Source organism: Centrocercus urophasianus, unplaced genomic scaffold (assembly GCF_019232065.1).
Source record: "Centrocercus urophasianus isolate 14NV4802_14NV808 unplaced genomic scaffold, USGS_Curo_1.0 seq_34, whole genome shotgun sequence".
NCBI lineage: Eukaryota > Metazoa > Chordata > Aves > Galliformes > Phasianidae > Centrocercus > Centrocercus urophasianus.
The window spans coordinates 3,359,390-3,379,605 of NW_024884911.1; the positions used below are offsets into that span (position 1 = coordinate 3,359,390).

The 20,216-nt window shown below is 59.6% G+C and overlaps 1 protein-coding gene across 3 annotated transcripts; it reads left to right on the plus strand.

The window, feature by feature from the left end:
- The first annotated feature begins 409 nt into the window (after positions 1 to 409).
- On the plus strand, positions 410 to 20,151 carry SH2D3C (SH2 domain containing 3C). Of its 3 annotated transcripts, XM_042830845.1 has the most exons (13): positions 410 to 678; positions 2,500 to 2,665; positions 2,726 to 3,133; positions 6,711 to 6,750; positions 13,947 to 14,075; positions 14,246 to 14,694; positions 16,304 to 16,428; positions 16,621 to 17,198; positions 17,404 to 17,519; positions 17,670 to 17,841; positions 18,453 to 18,564; positions 19,240 to 19,446; positions 19,568 to 20,151. In XM_042830845.1, exons 1-13 carry the CDS (start codon positions 639 to 641, stop codon positions 19,741 to 19,743), a joined length of 2,718 nt encoding a protein of 905 aa, XP_042686779.1. In that variant the 5' UTR covers positions 410 to 638; the 3' UTR covers positions 19,744 to 20,151. The 3 variants fall into 3 exon arrangements, with proteins under 3 accessions (XP_042686779.1, XP_042686778.1, XP_042686780.1); XM_042830844.1 differs by having other exon boundaries at positions 411 to 678; positions 2,500 to 3,133; XM_042830846.1 differs by lacking the exons at positions 410 to 678; positions 2,500 to 2,665; positions 2,726 to 3,133 and adding an exon at positions 3,146 to 4,110.
- The last annotated feature ends 65 nt before the right edge of the window (positions 20,152 to 20,216 follow it).

Sequence of the window (20,216 nt, forward strand, 5' to 3'; positions counted from 1 at the left end):
GCAGCAGGGGACCCCCAGCCTCTGCCCCAGTGCAACACAGGCCGCAACAAATGCAGACAGGCACATCCCCCTGCCTGCTCTGTTCGCGTGCAGAATCTGGGGCTCATTTGGGGCTGCTGGCTTCCAAAAGCAGGGAGCACATAGGAAGTGCCTCGGCTGTGCAGGGACACGGAGGTGGCTCCTGGGACAAGGCCCAGTGACTGACACCAGGTCTGGGCCACAGCATCCCCCATAGAAATGTTCACACAAGCAACACAGCTCCCCCAGCACACGGTGCAGTGGGGTCCTGGGGTTCCGCCATGGGGCGGAGCCCCATATGTGCATGTGGGACCTCCATCCATGGAGCTGCCATGCTGCTCTATGGCCGGCACACAGCTATCCTGGAGTAGCCCTAAAGCATAGTCCCATTGATGGCTCCTGATCAGCCAGGAGGGAACTGCAGGGACAACAGGGGACAGGAGCACAGGGGACAACGGCTGCCACGCGAGCAGATGGCAGCAGCGAGGAGGAAGCGCTGAGTGATTGAGAGAGCAAAGCGAGAGGCGGAGGGGGGACAGGAAGGGAGGAGCAGGCAGGGACAGGCTTCAAGTTTATAAACTTGTCCCTCCCGATCCCTGCAGCCTCCACCAAGCACGGCCATGGCTGAGGGCCAGAAACGAGGGGGCTTCAAGAAATTCAGTAAGTCATATCGGGATGGAGAGGGTGGGTGCTGAGTTCTCACCTGGGCTGCCTGGGTGGGAAGGGGATGTGTGAGTGTGAGCATGGTTACCTCTCGTAAGCAAGAAGTCTTCAGTTTGTTAGGAAACTTGCTGAAGGCTCTGGGGGCTTCCATTTCCACAGCTGCAGCAAGCTCTGGTGCTGATGGCTCTGATGCTGGGATTGAACTGGGAGCAGTCTGCTTGCACCGGGTGCCAGCATGTGAGAGGGGTGAACCACTGCTGTCATCCCCCAAATCACAGCTCTCAGAGAGCATTTATTCCACTGCATGGCTGGGGCTGCAAGCTGGAGCTGGGGTTGTCCAGGAACCTTCTGTGTGTCCTTCCTGCAGCACAGGGATGGGGTGGATGGTGGGGGGTAAATCCACACTGATGGAGCCGCACTCGGGACCAAAGCAATGGGAACTGAGCACAGAGGAAGTGCTGGTGCCCACCAGGAGGGAGCTGCGCTCTTTCTCACAGACCTTGGGTTTTCCCCAAAGCCCTCGGAGGCGGCTCCAGCGTGCTGCACGCCGCCAGCCCTGCACTGAGCAGGACCCTGCCTTCACTGCTGCTCCCCGCATTCCTCTGCCTCCATGTGCTGATGCCGGCGCCGGCAGGAGGCCGACCCCTGTGCTCCCCCGGGAGCTGTGTGAGGAACTGAGCAAAACCCATCTCCCACGGCTCCGGCCAAGCTGGGATTTTCCATTGTGGTGGAATGCGGGGAAAATGGGGAAGGCCCCCAGCTTTCCCACCCAGCAGCAGTCCCAGATGCAGAGGATGCTCGGACACTGAGGGGATGTTTAACCTAAAGCAGTTTTGTCATTAACAGAGTCCAGGTCATGAGGTTTTGGCTATGCAGGAGTGCTTCTGGATTTCAGCAGCCCCTTTGCCCCATTTGGCAGCAGGGGCACCCTGCAGACTGTGTAGGACGTGGGACCCCAGCACCTAGGCTCCTAGCATGGTACTACTGCAGCACACAGCTTCCTGCCCCTGCAAACCTGGAGGGGAAGAGGCTTTGCACAGAGCCCTGCTGTGTAAGTGTTGCAAAACCCCCGAGGCACCCAGAGCACCAGGCCTCCAGCTGTGCAGTGCTGCTGTGCAGCGCAGTGGCTGCAGCCCAGTTTGCCCCATGTGCTGTCACTGGGGATGCACCACAGCAGCACACAGCACCGAGGTGTGAAATGCAGAGCTTCCCGTCAGAGTTATAAATACTCCTGCAGTGAACGCTGCGAGCTCAGCACTTGCAGGTGGCTACAGGGAGCTGCAAGGAGGTTGTGAGGGGCTGAGCCGAGGAAGTGGGGAGGCAGGAGGCTGCCCACAGCCCCACTGCTGCACGAACACCATGGGGCCCAGCTGATGGCCAGTTCATGCTCTGTGCCTGACAGCATGAACACGAGGTACAACCACAGAACCCCAGCACCATGGGCAAATGCAGCGTGTCCCAATTCTCACCCTGGAGGGGGCCCTGCCTGGATCATCTCCAGGAGAGCATGGGGCAAGAGCAGGATGAAGAGATTCGGAGACATTTCTGGCCTTCTCCATTCCCTGCTCACTGAGGCCGAGCGTTTTCTCCTCCATCACTACAGCAACAGTAGGGAAACACAACCACTGTCTTACTCAGGGCAGCACAGGTTGTTTGTCCTGGATCTGGCACTCTGAGCAGCACTGCCCCAGCCCATGGGGACATCACACTGGGTGGGACCAGCAATGCATGGTGCAGCTGGGCTGGCACCAGGCTGTACAGTGGTGTGGTGCCTGTGCCCAGCTCTGATCCCCTTCCTCTCTCCTTTCTCCTTGTCAGAGTTTTTCAAGTTCAAAGGCTTTGAAAGCCTGAGCAACATTCCCCGTTCCTTCACTCTACGGCGCGTGTCAGTGGTCCCCAGCTCTCCTGAGAGCCTGGGCATGGGTCTGCCTCCTCCCCAGGGCTTCCTGGAAGAGTCCTTCAGCAGCACCCAGGATGATCTCAACACCATGCCCAAGAGCCCTGGTGCCTATGCACGCTCATCAGACATGTACAGCCACATGGGCACCATGCCCAGGCTCAGCTTGGGCAAGGCAGGGAAGAGCCTGGGCAAAGCCAGGGGTACCCAGAGCTGCCGAGAGAAAGGGAAATCCAGGGACAAGATACCCAGCACAGCTCCACTGCCTGTCCCCAAGACTCTGAAAATGCCTGGCACACTAAAGCTTGGAAAAGATCCGTCCTCAGTCTCTGGAAAAGCAGAGCAGGAGAAGGAGGAAGCTCTGCCCTCAGGCTCCCCAGAGGCAGAAAAAGCCAGCACAGACCAAGAAACCCCGGGCAACAGCCCCTGCCCTGGGATGGAGGCACCGAGCCCCAGCCTGGCCCCCAGCCCCAATGCAGCACCCGAAGCAGAGACCATGGATGGGAACTTCCAGGAAAAGGGGCAAGAACACCCCAGCCACAGCTCCCTGGACAGGTATGGCTCTATTGGCTTTGCTCTGCCCACTTCATACTGCCTGGGTAGGACAAGGGGCTGGGACACAGCAGGATCCCCACGGGATGCACCTGGCCACCAGGACAGCATGACCCTAGCACACTGTGGCCCCTCTCTATGAGAGCAGGGTTTCCTGTGGGATTTCTGCTCCCTCCCATTTCCGGATGGGGTGGAAACACTGCTTGGCCCCGCTCGGCGCGGGTGTCCCTTTGTCCTGCCTGCAGCTCTGTCCCAGCACTAGGGCTCACTGCAGAGATCTGCAACCTGCACTGACCCGTCCCCGTCATCCTTCACTTCCCACTTCCATTCCTTCCTCTCCTCTGTCAAGGCACAGAGGCAATCCCAAAACCCAGTCACCCTGGCTCCATTCCCCCTGCCTACCAGTGAAACCCCTCCCTACGTTTTGGGGACCTCAGCCCTCACGGACCCTCAAGAGGGTTGGCTTGTTTAGAGGCTTTGGACTTCAAAACCAACAATATGAATTTTAGCCCCATCCATCAGCTGGGCACAGGGATCAAAGTCATCCCAGCCCAAACATGCATGGAACCGAGGGGCACCGGTGAGAAATGCCGGATTGCCCCCAGTAACAAAGTCCCATCGCACCAGCCCTGTTCTTATCCCCATAATCTCCATTTCGGCCCCAAATTCCCTCTAACTCCGCACCAATGAGGCACACACTGACATCTGGGGGGTTTTGCACGGCGCCGGGATCGGGGCAAGGAAAAGGAATTCGTGCCGGCGGTGGGAACCGGCCTCACATTCCTGCCGGCCGCGAAGGGAGGGCCGGAGGAGGGCTGGGACGGGAAGGAGGAGGGTCCGCCACCGCCCGCGCCCCACGTCCCGGCTCAGAGCCAGGCACGGGAGCGCCCGCAGAGCTTCTCTCCCCATCCCGGAGCTGAGACGCTGGCTGAGCCGATGACAGCGGTGGGCAGGAGGTTTCCCACCCTGGGACAGGGCAGGTAAGGGTCTGACACCCCGGCACGGCGCAGAGGATGGGGAGGGAGAGGAAGGGATGGGAAGAGACTTTGCTTGGGGTGCACAAAGCCTCGATGCAAATGCTGGAGGAGCCACCGAGGGCCCGGCATTTGCTGATGGAAAGAGCGAGAGCATCGCCTGCGGCTGCCAAAACCACAGTTGGCTGTGACCCAGTGCTGGGACAGAGCAGCTTGGGGCTGTGGGTGTCCCTGGGGTTCAGAGTCTGGGGGCTTGGGACTCTGGAGCACCCATGGAGGGTACTTCCTTCCCACAAATGAATTAGCTCCTTGGCTGGCATGAGTGGGAACCAAGTGGCATGGGAACATCTGTCAGCCACCTAGGTGCCTTGGCTCTGGGGACTGCCAGCGTGTGGACTTGGCTCTCCAAAAACTGAGCACCAAATGCCTTTTGTATTATCCAGGGCTGCTCTCTTGATGAGCTCGGGCATGTAATTTGCTGGGGAAACTGAGGCACGAGAGTGACTGGAGCAGGGCTTGGCACTGGGGGTCTTTGTGCTCTGCTCCAGGCTCAGGGAGCGGTCGTGTGCTGGAGCCATCCCCATGGCCGGGCTGTGTCGTAGAGTGGGTTGGCGGAAGCAGGGCTGGGACAGTGCTGTTCCCCAGCCCTTCCTCCTGTGCAGGCACTTCCTTGGGGACAGGGACAGTCCCTCCCTGCCAGGACATTGTAGGGGGGGCCAGGGATGGCTGCCCAGAACATGCAGTACAGACATGGGTACTGCATGTACAGAGGGACCATGGAGGGGACAAACGTGGCCCTTGGGGACATTGTCCATTCCTGGAGCATCTCCAAGTCTCCTGGTCGAGTTTCAGGCTCCTGAGGCAAGGTGGGCCGAGGTTACCCACGCATACGAGTGCTTTTGCAGGGATACTCCTGCAGAATCAGGCCCCTTTGGAATTGCACTTGGCTGAGACAGAGCAGTGACCAGCCCTGGGGATGCTCAGAGCCGGGCGGTGGCTGGGCAGGAGTAGCAGTGACGCCAGCAGGGACGCAGCAGGGACACAGTGACCAACAGGAGGTGACCCACAGGCAGGTCACCGGGCAGATGTGACTCAGCTTCCCTCCAGGCACAGGAAATCCCACTTCCCGCAGGGCACGGGTAGGGCACTGCTGTTACTGGCAAACCCTGCACAGCACCTCCAGCCCGGAGCTCGAAGGAGGCAGCTCTGCCCTGTGGATGCAGAGGGGAAACTGAGGCACAGTAGCTCCCTTGGGGCACAGTCCTGCTATTCAAAGACAAGCAGAGCCTAGGCTCTAATACGGGGCTGGAACCTCACCGTGATGTTCTCCAGCCCAGAGCCGGCACATTTGCAGGTCATCACGATGCTGTTCCGGATCCCAAAGCAGCAGAAACCCCAAGCAGGAGCTCCGAGTCTTAGCAGCTCGGCCACCGCACCGCGCTCTGAAGGCAGCCCTGGAATTTCTCCCAGGCTCTCGCTACCCCAAAAAATGCCGTTTCCTCCAGGAATGCGCAGACCAGGGGGGGCTGCAGCCCCCGCTCTCCCCAGCCGCAGCTGCTGTCGTTCCCCAGCAGCAGCCCCCCCCCCCTCACGGCGTCTCCCAGCTGCTCTCATGCTCCTGATTTCCTGCCCAGAGGCCCCCGTCCTCCCGCCGGTTTTTCTCACGGCTCTCACAGCACCAGGCTCTCTCTGCGGCCGTGTGAAAGGCAAACAGGCTGCAGAGGCAGCGCTGGGGTGGGCAGGCAGCCCGCAGCTGCCCGAAGCAGCTGTGCCCCCCTCCAAATGCTCTTCTCACTTTTTCACCCCCAGTTTCCAGCTCCGTTTTTCCTCTCTCATGCCGCTGCAGCAGGGTGGGCACAGGGAAGAGAAGAATGCAGGGTGGGGGCACCCACAGCTCTCGTGGGGCTCATGTTGTCCCAGTGCAGAGCCACCAGTGGGTCAGCACATGGTGGCCGCCACCTCGGGCATCCCCAGGGCCTCCCTTCCCAGCTCCGTTTTAACCTCTCCATCCTCAGACTTCCTCCTGTTTCCATTGGGCTCATCCACAGACACACACAGGTGCACAAAAGGCAGTCACAGCACTGCTAAATCCTCAGGAAAGAGAAAAGCCCTCAGTTTCCTCCGTGAAATAATGGCACAGGAGTGGCCAGAGCAGCTGTGTGTCAGGCACTGGGTTCATTGTCATTGGGTTTGTTGTCAGTAGGGTTAAGAGTGAACGTGCCAGCAAGGAGAGTGGGAGTTTCAGTCTGAGCCACAGCATCACCCATCCTTCAGTGACCGTTTGATCTCTGTGGAGTTGCACGAAGCTGTAGAGCAGCAGTCAGCAATGCCTGCCCAGGTGATGCATCCCAGCAGCACTCAGTGGTTCTGCCCCTGCACAGCCCCCAGCACCCTGACCTCTGCCAGGCCCCGCTCATCCGGCCCCAAGCTGATTTGGGGAGCGACCCCATAAAAAGGCCCATTCTTTCCTGATCGCATTATGAAGGCTAAGCTGTGTCCCGAGTGGGCACGAGGCAGGCAGTGAGGGCATGGGGCCTTGTGTGCCACCACCTCCTCAGCACAACTTGCTGCCCTTTGCTCATGTGTTTTTCTTTTCCCCCCTCTAGCCACCATGATGGCCTGGAGTCCGGCAGCGAATACGTGAAGGTAAGACCATCACCTTCTCTGGGCTCTCTTTGTCCTCAGAAGACATTTCCTGCCAGAAATCATGCAAACCATGCATGGTGCCCCCAGCACTGCTCCCTGCATTTTGTGCTCCCCATCACTCGCCACTGCCGCTGCCTCCTCCCTCCACCCCCATGTAGGAAAGGAAGGGTTTGAGCCACTTTCGTGGGGCTGTCACATGAAAGTCGGTGTAAATCTCTCCAAATCTCTTGCTTATCCTCCAGCAAACTATTAACATTCCTGAGGACTCTTCATGTCTGGCCAGAAATTCATTAGCGAGGCGCCTGGCTCCAGAGGAGAGCCGGCCCTTCTGCAGGAGGCTGCTGGCACCGTGGGGTGGGGAAAACTGGGCAGGAGCAGGGTGATGACCACCAGGACGCCGTGTTTTGGGGATGGAGGGCTGGAAAGCTGCCTGTTTCAGCATGCTGCCACATGATGGCCTTCTGGGGGTCTGTTTGAGAAGGACTGGGGCATCTTACTTCATAGGGAAAGGTCCCTCTGCCAGTGTGTGCACCCAGAGGTGGGCGCGTTGCATGGCTGGTGAGTTAATGGACTGGTGTGGAGCAGTGGGCACTGCCTATAGGATCGAATCATCTTTTGTTGTCTAAGAGCACGTGCCAGAAGTCATCCATTTGGCTTTATTTCTCACCCACCCCGGCGGTGTCCAATGCAGCCCACGGGCAGCGTGTGTGATTTATACACCACTTCCCTTTGGCTATGGAAGCAGCCCAAAGGCTGCAGCGACAGCAGCTATTTTAGTCCAATAAGTAATAATGTGGAGTGCGTGAGACCGAATCATCCGAGGCGCTCGGGCTGATTGCAGCCCTGCCTGGTTGGGGTGCTCAGCACCCAGCAGCGTTCAGCCTCGTGCAGGTGAAGGCAGGGAGCTGCAGAACCGCATCGCGCTGTCAGGCTGACGCATGTCCCAGCCAGCCATCGGCTGCAGCCTCCTCTGCTCCTGCGAAGGGGCAGCACGGGCACGGCTCCAGCTTGCTCCATCGGATCCGCCGCGGGAGGGAAGCAGCCGAGCCCTTTGCGGAGGAGCAGCCGTTGCCGGCGTGTGATTCACCGTCGGATCCTCGCAGTGCGGCGTCTCCCATCTGTTCCATCCCCCGGCGCCCGCACTGCTGCTGGGGCTGCGGGCACTCGCGGGCCCCCTTGTAATAGAAGGGGCAGAGCTCGGGCCCAGCGAGAGCGTTGAAGCTCTTTGTTCTGTGCTCTGGAGACCCGTATCTCGTCAGCCCTGCCTGCCTCCTCCTTGCCTGGGGATGCGTGGGGCTCGGCTGGATTAATTAGCATCGAGGCCACGCGGGTGGCAGCAAGGACGCCTCTACTGCTGTCCCCAGGCCCCCAGCGGAGGGAACGTGGAGCCCGACCCCGGGCCCAGCTCACGGAGCAGCGGTGGGGGCTGCGGGGCTCAGAGCCGTCCGCGCCGCCTCGTGCAGCCCGTGAAACCACGGCCTTAATTAAACCAAAGCAGAGCCTTAATTAAACGCAACTCGGAGACAGCCGACATGGGAAGCAGACGGCCAGTGTCAGCACTGGGATGAGGAGCGTGAGGAGGGATGGGGTGAGGGACCGAGCGTCCCTTCGCTGCGTGTCACTGGGAAGGGCAGGGCACAGACGAGGGGCGACGGTCCCCTGGAGGGGCTGCCGCTCCTCCCAGCGGGGACGGATCTCCTCGGGCACTCCGGCTCCTTCAGGACGCAGCTGAGCGGGCCGCCCGAGTCTCCCGGGGACACGCTGCCCCCGACGGGCCGGTTCCCCCGGGGGCGACGAGGTCGGACCCCTGGGTGCCGCCGCGCCGCTCCCCCACGGACGCCGCTTCTCGGCCGCTGAGCGCCGCTGTGGCGGCCGCGGGTCCCGGCGGGGCGGTACGGGGCGGAGCCGCATCCTCGGTGCCTCCCATCTCCGCCGACAAGGGATGAGGTAATCGGGAAAGCGGCTGAAATTGAAGCCCGGCGGCGGCGGCGGCAGCGGCGGTGCAGCCCGGGCCGGGCCGGGTTAGCCCGGGCCGGGCACGCCGCTCCGCTCCTCGCCATGACGGAGCGCTGCAGCCTATGGAGCGCGCTGTCGGCCGCCGCCTGCTGCTTCTACCGCGGCTCCTTCATGCAGGTGCAGGTGAGCGGAGCGGCGCGGATGCCGGCAGCCCGGGGTGCCCGCACGCGGGGCGGGGTGGGGGTCGCGTGGGGCGAAGAGCCCCGGGGGCAGCGCTGACCTTGGGGCCGCTCTCTGTAGGGCGCTGCGTGGCTCGCGGGCGCTTCAAGCCCTCGTGTCCTCGGTGCTTCCCCGCTCAGGTGCTTCGGCTCCGCTATGCGATGGGATACTGAAGCCGAAGCCGGAGCGCTGGACCGGCACTTCTGACGGAGCGGCTGGCGCAGAGCATCGCTCGCCCGCAGCGAGGCCGGTCAGGGGGAGTGCTCGGCTTTAAAGGTGCTTCGGGAGCACCAGCAGGCTCGGCCCCGACTGGCACACAGCTCTCTGGCCTGGGTCTGTCTGTACTGCGGTGTTACAGAGAGCCGGCATCCATCTGTCACCTGTCCTGTGGCACTTCCACCTCTAGACATCCTATTTTTGGATTCTTGGCGTTTTGCACAAGCTGAGAAAGGGACAGAGCGCCAGGAAGCTGTTCCCTCATTTACCCAGTGAGCAAAGGTGCTTAGCAATGTAAGAGCCATGCAGACTCTGACACGAGCTGCTGGCGTGCTGCAAGTTAAAAAGGGTGAGAAGCGCCCGGAGCTGGCAGCCAGCAGAACTGGCAGTCTGATTCAGTACTGCTCCAGGAGGTGGGTGCTGAGCTGTAGAGATTATGCTGGGTAACTCAGAACCCAGAGGAAGCATTTCAAGTCTTGTCATGATTGCTGCTGGTCTCGGTGCAGAGCCAGGGATTGTGATCGCTGAGTGGGGGCAAATGGAGAGAAGCAGAGGAGCTTCCTCTGGTTGTCAGAGGGCCACCGTGCAACAGCAGGGGATGTGCCCTACCACAGCATCGTGGCGAGCTGCTGCCAGAACAAGGGAGGGACAGGTGGGTGCCTGGCCTTCATGCAGGGATGCAGGAGGGGATGGAGGGCACTCCATCCCGGCCACAGAAACAGTTAAAAGTGAAGCCCTAAGCGCTCACCTGGCTCTGCCAGATCCTTCACCATCTATTTGTGTCCAAGTGTGCCCAGCAAACACACACTGAAGTCCCCATGAATGACTGGAGCGCTTCCAGCTGACAGCCGCATCCCTGCTCGCCGCCAATGGCAGTGCACCCAGCCTGGGAAGCACTGACATCATTTCTGGCCAATAGCAGCTCTGAAAAGGGATGCAGCAGCAGCAGCCGCCGCCGTCTCAGAGTGAGATAAGTAATATAGAGATGGATGGAGATGTGTGTACACACACACCCCATACCGCACTGGAGATGTGCTCCTCTGCACCACCCCATAGCATGAGCTGGGCATCCGTCCCACCCTGCAGCATCCTGATGTTCCCAGCTGCACCCCACCCCTGCCAGCCAGACATCATTGCTCCAGAGCTGCCACAAAGGAGACCCTTTGGGTGGCCAGGATCACTCCTAAGAAAGGCTTCGAGCACCAGGACGGCTTCTGAGTCTTCGTGCTTTCAGTGGGGAGCAGTGGAGATGTGGCATAGCCAAGAGCTGCCTCCAGTGACCCATGAGATGGGCACGTGCCTTCTCAGAGTCTGTTTAAACACCCAGAGTCATTGCAAGACAGTTCAGAGGGAAAAAACTATTTCTCTTCCATAGGGACATCAAAATCAGTAAGATGAACTACATGCAGGTGAGGAGCAACCCCACGACAACCTGATTTTTCTCTCGCTCAGGGTTGGCCATTCTCAGGCACACAGGGAGGTCAGGCAGCACTGGGCAGACTGGTGAACACAGGAGACCTGCACCAGGCAAGCAGAGCAGCGCTCAGCTTTGCTAGCATGCTGGCTGCCTCGACAAGGATGTTTGTTTTAAAATCCTTTGCTGTGAAGTAGTCCATCGTCCAGTGCAGAGCTAAGCAGAGAAGAAAGGCTCTTTGGTGACTCTGAGGCTTTGCCCATACACCTGCTCCAAGTGGCTTCTTAATCCATTCCCTCCTAGTTCTGCTTCCCAGGCCCCACGTCTGCTCCAACAGCAGGAGTTGGGGGTTGGAAGAGCAACAGTAAGGGCTGGGATTTCCCCAGTGAAGGTCCCATTTCGGGGCAGGCAGCAGGAGAGTGAGAGCAGCTGCACGTTGTGCCCTGAGGATAGCCAGGAGATGTTATCGCGGGGTGGGTGGGTGCTCTACACCTTGCTCTCCACGCTGACTTCATCTTCAGCTGCTTCAGGTCTGGGAGGGGGGAGCTGGGAAGCAGGCTGCAAATTACTCCTGTTTCATAAGAGCACCTTTGCAAGGAGAGAAAGCCAAGTGCCAGATTTTGGAGCTCTCCTCACACCAGGCAGAGCCACTGTTTTACACAGACCACAGCTGTCAGCATCCTCCACCCCCCAGCTCTTGCCCTTTGGCTGCCAATTCTAGTCCATAGCTGCGACCAGAGGTGCTTCCTCTGCCAAGAAAGCAGCAGGTAGAGGGAAAGAGGAGAGCAGGGATGGAGTGCCCAGGGAATCCCCTCCTGGTGAGCTTTGCTGTACCCGCAGCTCATGAAACAGCCTGCCTGCTGCTGAATGTGATGGAAGAGCTTTCCTTTCACCAGCCAAACCACCTTGGCTGCTGGTTAGGATTCCTCAGGCAGAGTTTGGCACCATCTCTGGCAGCTCCTGAGCTGGTTTGGCTGGTTTGGGGAACCGCTCTCACCCCTGTCCCATCCCACTCAGCAGGAGGAAGCGCTGGGGCTCTGAGCGGGCGACCAGCATCACGCACTTGAGCTGAGCGCTGGTGGAAGTTGAGGATTTTCTCCACAGCCAACTCTCTAGCATGCAAGACCTCACATCGGGCTGTACATCTTTTGATGTGCTCTTGGCACAGCAGAGAGCACCGAGCGGTGCCCTTTTCAGCTCAGTGCTCGCACATCCGCTTACACGCTGCTGACAGTGCCGGGCCGGCCGCCTCGCCATGCCAGCTGGCAGCCACACACAGCCTCCTCTGAGACATGGCACCAAGCAGAGCAGCACGAAGCCGACGTAAAGCATGAGGACAGCCCCCAGAGTGCCATCATACCAAAGAAGAAGGCTCCTCATGCACCAGGGTCCTGGTTGGAGTGGCTGCAGTCACCGAATGATGGCTTTTTGGTGGCTGTAAAAGTTGGATGGGACCTCATTTCCCAGCCAAGCAGCTGAAGGGACAGTGCCCATCACGTGGCTTAGGGTCCCTTTGCTCACAGCTGTCCTTGCTGCCCTGACTGCAGGGCACAAAGCCCTGTATGCCTCTCCCCAGCTCAGCACCTGGCGCGGCTGCCAGCCGGCTGCTGCCCAAATCCCAGCTTGGAGACGCCAGGCGCAGCTCAGCTGGGTTTGTGTTTGTTATCCTGTGCATTTGATGGGGAGGATTTGGGAGAAAACCCAGATGTACAGCATGGAGCAGGGTGGGTGCTAATCCCTTCTTTGGGGGCATCAGCTCCAAAGCTCTCCCAGCAACAATCTGGCTCAGCAGGGACCCTCAGATCCCATGCAGGCAGCAGCCTGGTGCTTGGGGCCGGCAGCACTGCGGGGCGCTGCTGCAGCACGGGGCACCCATGGCTGCTCACACCAAGCAAAGTGTTGTCATGGAAACGGCATCTGCTTCAGCCTCAGCCCCCCAGGATGCAGCCAGACTCAGCAGCATCCGCCAGTGACCATTTATTTTTCATAGGGTTCAGCTGTGCCACATGGCTTTGTCTCCTCGAGGGCCCCGGGGCAGCAGAGGTGCTCAGGAGTATGCGACCCACGTGTCTCATGTTCACATCCCCGCTGCTCCAGCAAGCAGAACCCTCCTCTGGGGAGGAACTGAAGCCAGAGGAGCACTCCCGAGTTTGTTCACTTTCACTTCCACTGCCCTAATATTTATTTTTTAAAAAAACTCATTAGCAGTTTGGAAGGGAGGAACAGAAGCAGGTCCAGGCCGGTGAGGGCAAGCCCTGGAGAGCTTGGGCCATCGTGCTGTTCTTCCCCTGCCTCTTCCTCCCACCTCCTCAGCCTGGAGCCTTGTCCCTGGGATGGGATTGCTGCCCAACTTGGCTGATACACACAGCTCCAGGATGGGGAGGTGGTGGGCAGGGGGACAGTGAGTCTCAGGAGCAGAGGGCACAGGCTGGGAGATCAGCTCTGTGCTACGAGAAGCAGAAACTGGCTGAGGTGCTGTGCAAAGAGCCTGCTCTGAGACTGAAGCCCCTGGTGGTCCAGGGAACAATGCAAAGCCAGCTATTTGTGCCAGAGCAGTGCCACTGGGCACCAGCTTCAAGCTCACAGGCACCAGCGGTGCTACTCTAACAAGCACCATGGATCCAAGGAGCTGGAGCCAGGCCACCGAGCCACCTGAGCTCACACAAGCAACACTGACATGGGTGGAAGCATGCATCGAAGGGCTCAGGGGCTGCCAGCACAACAGGACACCCCGGTAGCCCCAGCCAAACTGCTGTGCTGGTGGCATACACATCCCCCTCTCACACATGTCATGCCCTCAGGGAATGTCCCCACTGTGGTGGCAGGGAGCGTGGCTGAGGGAGGGGTGAAGCCATCCTTATCTCTCCAGGGAAGGGAGGAGGGGAAATTGCATCCTCCAGGCTCAGGTGCACCAGTGCTGGTAAGAGCTCATTTCGATGCAGAAGGTTTCCTTTACATTTGTCATTACTATTCATGCTGCTGTCAGGCTAAACACAGCCGAGTTAACCCTTTGGAGGAGGATGTCTCTGGGAGGAGGAACAACGCGAGTTTCCTCCTGGAGAAGTGCTTCCCACAGTGGTTCAGCCCAGGATGTGCAATACAGGGAGCTGGGCAGGCATTTGTCCCCAGGTCTCTTCCTGGTAGGTGACATCATAAACATTCCTCCCTGGGAGATCTGTGCAGTCCCAGCACACAGGCGCTGCCCTTGGGATTCACCAGCACCCAAGGGCCAGACCTTTCCTTCCCAGACCCTGCAGCCAACGTATCCAGTGGATGTGGAAGGCACCGGTAGTGGGAAGGATAGGGGACAGCGTCCCTCAGACCCTGCAAGGAAGTGGCTGCGCTGCTTGTGGCAGAACCCCAGCTGATGCTTTCTCTCTTCGCTCTGCAGTTCTCCAAGGAGAAATACATCCTTGACTCGTCACCGGAGAAACTTCACAAGGAGCTGGAAGAGGAGCTGAAGCTGAGCAGCACCGACCTGCGCAGCCACGCGTGGTACCACGGCCGCATCCCGCGGGAGGTGAGGATGGGGAGGGCGGGGGCTGCGTGGGTTTGCCACGGGGAAACTCCTGAAACTCACAGCCAGGATGAGGGGAACGCTCTAAATAACAGCCCTGGTGGAGCACCCACCTCTGTCCGCCGGTGCAGCCAACAGGGCCGTGCCTGAGCCGCTGCCCCCATCCCTGCCAGGTCTCAGAGAGTCTCGTGCAGAGGAACGGCGACTTCCTCATCCGCGACTCGCTCACCAGTTTGGGTGACTACGTGCTGACGTGCCGCTGGCGCAACGAGCCCCTGCACTTCAAGATCAACAAGGTGACGGTGAAGTCCAGCGACAGCCGGAGCCGCGTGCAGTACCTCTTTGAGCAGGAGAGCTTTGACAACGTGCCCGCCCTCGTCCGCTTCTACGTGGGCAATCGCAAGGCCATCTCCGAACAGAGCGGTGCCATCGTCTACTGCCCCATCAACCGCACCTTCCCCCTGCGCTACCTGGAGGCCAGCTATGGGCTCGCCAACGGCAAGCACGGGGGGTCCCACAGCCCGGCCTCCCAGAAGGGAGGGCACATCAAGAGGAGGAGCATCACCATGACAGACGGGCTGACGGCCGATAAGATCACCAGGGCCGAAGGGTGCTCCACCAGGTGGGTGCAGGGGATCGGTCCTCGAGGATGAGGCAGGAGCAGGGCTTGGGGGTGGAAGCGGCCACAGTGCAGACATGGAAACCAGCGGGGGCACAGGGAGAGGAGCCAGTACCCAGCTGGAAGTGGGGCTTTCTCCCAGTCTGGCTGCCAGCCATGCTGAACCACTGCAGCGCACAGCTTGCCATCACACAGGCTAGAAGGCAGAGGGTGTTTTATATCACCCAGTCCAGGATTGCCTGCTTGTCAGAGCTTGTCAGAGCTTTCCCAGGCTGATGCAGGAGTGTTAGCCAGCACCATGAGGGCATTTGGTGGCTTGCTTCTGACCCAACTTCATTTTAGAGCCTTTTCCACTGGGGTATTTGCAAGGAATTACTAAGAGGAGATGACAGAGCTGTGTGGATGGGGTCTGCACAGCCACACTGAGCCTGTAAGGAGGCTGCCCAGGTCACACACACCTTGCAACAGCCAGGTTTCACAGGGGGTGAAGGAGATTTCCTTCATATGGCTTCCTCTTGGCAGCCTCAGGATACCCAGGCCCCAGGGAAGGCAGAGCACACTTACACCCCTGCACAGAGGCCAGGGGACCTGCATCACCACGTGTCCCCAGCGGGCGCAGCCTGTCCACCTGTCTGCAAGCCAGGCTGCCTTTTCACCACCCCAACCTTCTCAGCCCCAGGGCAGGGTGGGAACACACCAGCAGAAAACAGGCAACCAAACTGTTACTGCAGGGAGAACAGAAACACCTGGGCTTTCAGGAGAACATACACACATCCAGAAGAGCCCAAACCCATCAACCTTTCCTCATCGCTCACGTTTTCCCCAGATTTCTCATCATCACAGCTGTTCTCCCATCCTGCTCCCACCACAGACACGCAGAGCTCCGGGCTGCAAACACATCACAGCAGCCTATGCCAGGGAGGGCAGATTGCCTGCCCTGCTTTCTTGCAGTGCTCACATTGCTCAGCCCACCACAGCAACTTTTGCAACACCACTGACTCACGGTGTTTGTGTCAGGCTATAACCACTGCCCCAATGGCACAAGACCTCCTAGCTTGCTACAGAAGCATACATGCAGCTCACCACCACACCATCTCCCAGCTCTCACTGTGAGCCGGCTGGGCATTCATCCAGCTTCAGGCACGTTGCATTGCTCCCCAGCTTTGGGAGAGAACACCACAGCTCATCTAGCTGCCATGCAGCTCTTAGATTTAAAAACACACACAGCATGAGATATTGCCTTGCACCCACGCACCACAATGCTAGAAAACTTTCCCACTCCTATGCTGGACCTCACAGCATCCTGGATTCACCCCATCCCATCCCATCCCATGTTATCCCAATACCTTGCCATCAAGGTGCCCTTTTCTCTTCCCAGGACCAGACTCCTTGCAGGTAGGGCTGGCTCTGCATTTTGTAGGCATTGGCTCCTTCTGCTCCAGCTGCGGGGTGAGATGCCCTGCTCATGGCTCCAGCTGAGCTCATTATGGGCTCAACTCGTTGCTGTGGTAATAGAAGATATTGATGCCTGTAGGGAGGAGAGTCACAACCCCTCCACCTTTGCTCTGGCACTAAGTTCAGAGTCTGATGCTTCCGTCTTCCCCTTCCCCAGCGTGTCCCTGCCACACCACAGGGACATCATCCGCAACTGTGCTGTCAGCGTGGACCAGATCCAGGACCTGCACTCCCCAATGTCACCCATCTCAGAGAACCCCACCTCACCTGCATACAGCACAGGTAGGCATCACTGCATGGGCACAGCGGGACGTGGCTCAGGCTGAGCTCAGCGCAGACATGAGCCTGGGAAGGGGGCAGAGCTGGCTGTAAGACAAGCCCCTGGGCATGGAGCATTGCCCTCCATACTCAGCGCATCCTTGGTGTGTGCATACCTCCAGGCTCTGCTGACAAGTTCTCTCCTACTCCTTGCAGTGACACGGCTAAAGCCTCATACCTGCCAAGCAGCTGGGATCACCCCGGCCTCCCCGGTCATCAGAAGGTCCAGTGAGCCCCAGCTCTGCCCGAGTAGCAGCAACAAACCTCTGCCAGACCCTGCGCACAGCACCCACTCCACGCCATGCCACGGCTACGCCCGCGCCTCCCCCTCTCCCTCTGTGAACAGCTACAGTGACCCCGACACGGGGCACTACTGCCAGCTGCACCCCACCTCACCCGTCAGCAGAGAGCGGCCGGCTCACGACACCAAGCAGCTGCCGGCAAAGAGCTACGTGGAAAGGCTAAAGGTGGAGGAAGGGCAGAGAGGGACTGTGGAGAACGGCTCTGGGGAAGCGGAGGCAGGGCAGAGGCTGAAAGGAGAGCGGGACTTTGCGGGCTTTGTGCCCCCCACGGTGGAGACGTGCTCCTCCTTCAACCCGGCAGCATTCCAGTCCCTGCTCATCCCCCTGGAGAACAAGCCCCTGGAGATGGCTGTGCTCAAGAAGGTGAAAGAGCTGCTGGCGGATGTGGATGCGAAGACACTCGCCAAACACATCACCAAAGTGGACTGTCTGGTACGGCGGGGCCAGGCGGGAGGGACGGGCACTGCTGCCCTCCATTTGCTCCAGGTTACCTGGGAAACAGTGCCTCTGAGCCCTGGAATGCCTGAGCATCCCTGCTCTCAGCTCTGTCAGCCCGCATCAGCTGGCAGAGGCTGGGCTGGGGCAAAGGACTGCCCGAGGCCGCTCAGCTCTAATCACCTCTCACCTTTCTTGCCAGGTTGCTCGGATATTGGGTGTAACTGCAGAGATGCAGCGGCTCATGGGGGTGAGCTCCGGCATGGAGCTGCTCACCCTGCCCCATGGCCACCAGCTTCGGCTCGACCTGCTGGAACGGTATGGCACAACCCAGCTCCCCTGGGGTGCCCCAGTTCGGCACAGGGGGACATCACACCTCCTGGGGTCCTGCTGAACACCCATGCTGGGGCAGTGGCAGGAGAACCCCCAGCTCTTTGCCCCCATGCTGAGCCTCTCGCCCTGAAACAGGTTCCACACCATGTCCATCATGATCGCCGTGGACATTCTGGGCTGCACGGGCAGCACAGAGGAGCGGGCAGCCCTGCTCCACAAAACCATCCAGCTGGCTGCCGAGCTGAAGAGCACCATGGGCAACATGTTCAGTTTTGCGGCTGTGATGAACGCCCTGGAAATGGCACAGGTACGGGGATGCTGCCTTCGTCCCCGTGGCCTGGGCTCAGCCCATTTCCTAAACGCCCCCTGCCCCCATGGCCCACCATTGGGGTGGGAGGAGGGGGACCACGGCCCAGCAGAGTTGTGGGGCCACATCTGCTGGGGAGTAAGCAGAGAAGAGAAAGAGCCATCCCCTCTGTGGAGCAGACAGCCAGTGCTGCCAGGATGTGATTGTTTGTCAGTGGTTGGGCTTTTTGTTTTGTGCTGGGTTCTGTTCCTGAGAGGAAATGAATCTACCCTCCAGTACAATACAAATCAGTCTCAAGGCCGTGGCAGCAGCGTCTCCAGGCCACACTGCTCCCTTTGGAAGATGAAAGATTAAAATTCAATTTTAAATCGAGCCCAGCTGGGAAGCCTTACTTCCTGCCTTCAGAGGCAGTGGAACGGCTGCTCCCTCCCTGCATCTCATCTTCAAGGCCTCTGCGGCACGGGGAGGCTGCTGTCCTGGGGCATGGCAGGAGAAAAAGCACTGAGCCCAGCCTGGTGCCGGGGCCATGCAGTCTCTGGCCATGAGTGCCTGCAGCAGAAGCTGTGGTCGTGGTGCCAAGGCTCAGAAGCAGCACTTCCCTCTGCTTGCAGATCGCACGGCTGGAGCAGACCTGGATGGTGTTGCGGCAGCGGCACACAGAGGGTGCCATCCTCTATGAGAAGAAGCTGAAGCCATTCCTGAAGAGCCTGAATGAAGGGAAAGGTGAGAAGGGCAGCTCCTGGTTCAGCCAAGCACATCCTTGCTAGGGGGGCACATGTTGGAGAGCTGCGTCCCTCTCCCAGCAGGGCCAGACACTTCCCGCCTGCTTCTATGCAGCCCCAGCAGCGCCTGCTTGGCCTCAGCTGCCCCTTCTTTCCCAGGGAAGCATTTCATAACTAAATAAAACCAGCAGCTGGGCACAAACATGGCTCAGCCGAGCCAAATCCTTGTGCTCGCATGGCAATGCGTGCCAAGCCAAGGGAACAGCGGCCAGTTGTGGGCAGGGAGGATGAAAAGCTGCATCTCCCTCACACGCAGCACCCTGGGATCTGCTCGCCCACTGCTCACCCACTGCTGCAGCCCTGGGACACACAGACTGCCAGAGCAGGAACAGCAATGCTTCTCTCCTGGGCACAAGCAGAAAGGCTGGTGCTGGATGAAATGATGGCCGCAAGCAGAGCCTTCTTCAGAACCACAGCCATGTCTGTGCTGCAGCTGAGCCAGAACTCTGTCCCAGGAGTGTGGTGGCAGCCCAGCTCCATAGGGCTGTGTTGTCGTGGGAGTGCTGTGTGGGTCCAGGGCAGACAGGGTGCAAGATGAGGAGGATGGGGGGGCACTGAGCCACGTACCCACCAGCGTCAGGGTCATGAGTGGTGCTCACGGAGCCTCTCTCTGCAGAAGGGCCACCGCTGACCAACACCACCTTTCCCCACGTCATGCCCCTGGTGACTCTTCTGGAGCGGGACGACGCGCTGATGGACAGCCCTGAGCCCTGGGAGGCCACGGACAATGGCGTGGAGGTGGTCATGGCCCACCTGGAAGCTGCACGGATGGTGGCCCACCACGGCGGTCTGTACCACACCAACGCCGAGGTGAAGCTGCAGGGTAAGCAAGATGGGGATGGGGTTGGCCCTTTTCCCTTCACCGGTGGCAGTGCTGGATGGAACGTCCCGCAGGTGCAGGGTCCTCATCCCGTCTCCATGGGACTGACTTTCCCTCCCTGCAGGTTTCCAGGGCAGAGCGGAACTGCTGGAGATCTTCAGCACCGAGTTCCAGCTGCGGCTGCTCTGGGGCAGCCGTGGTGCTGAGAGCAGCCAGGCTGAACGCTACGAGAAGTTCGACAAGGTCCTTACTGCCCTGTCCCACAAGCTGGAGCCGGCAGTGCGCTTCAGCGAGCTGTAACCCCCCCCCAGCAATGGAAAGCCTCTCCATGAGGGACACAGTGGCAATGTGGGGACAAGGAGGAGGAACAGCAGCCACTTCCAATCCGCCACTCACCTCCCTGGCACTGCCACTCCAAGGGATGGGGACAGCGTCCATCACCCAGCCCTGCCGCAGTCCATGGCTGCATGGTGCCCCTCTCCTCCTCTTTCAGGTTCCTTCCCTTCCCATCTCCCTCTCGCCCATGGCTGCTGGGTCCCACTTGTAAATATGTTTCCACGGTCATTTCTGGATGTACAGATTCGCGGACAGTTCCTGGTGTAAATACTTAGGCTCATGCATTTTGTCCTGTAAATACATGTACATAGCTCACGGCCTTGGTTCTTACATACAATAAACTTTTACGCTCTCTCTGGAGGCACTCCTCCACACCGGCACGCCGTGGTTGCTCATTGCTGGAGGGGGATTGAGGGACGCCCTCACTTTGCTGTACG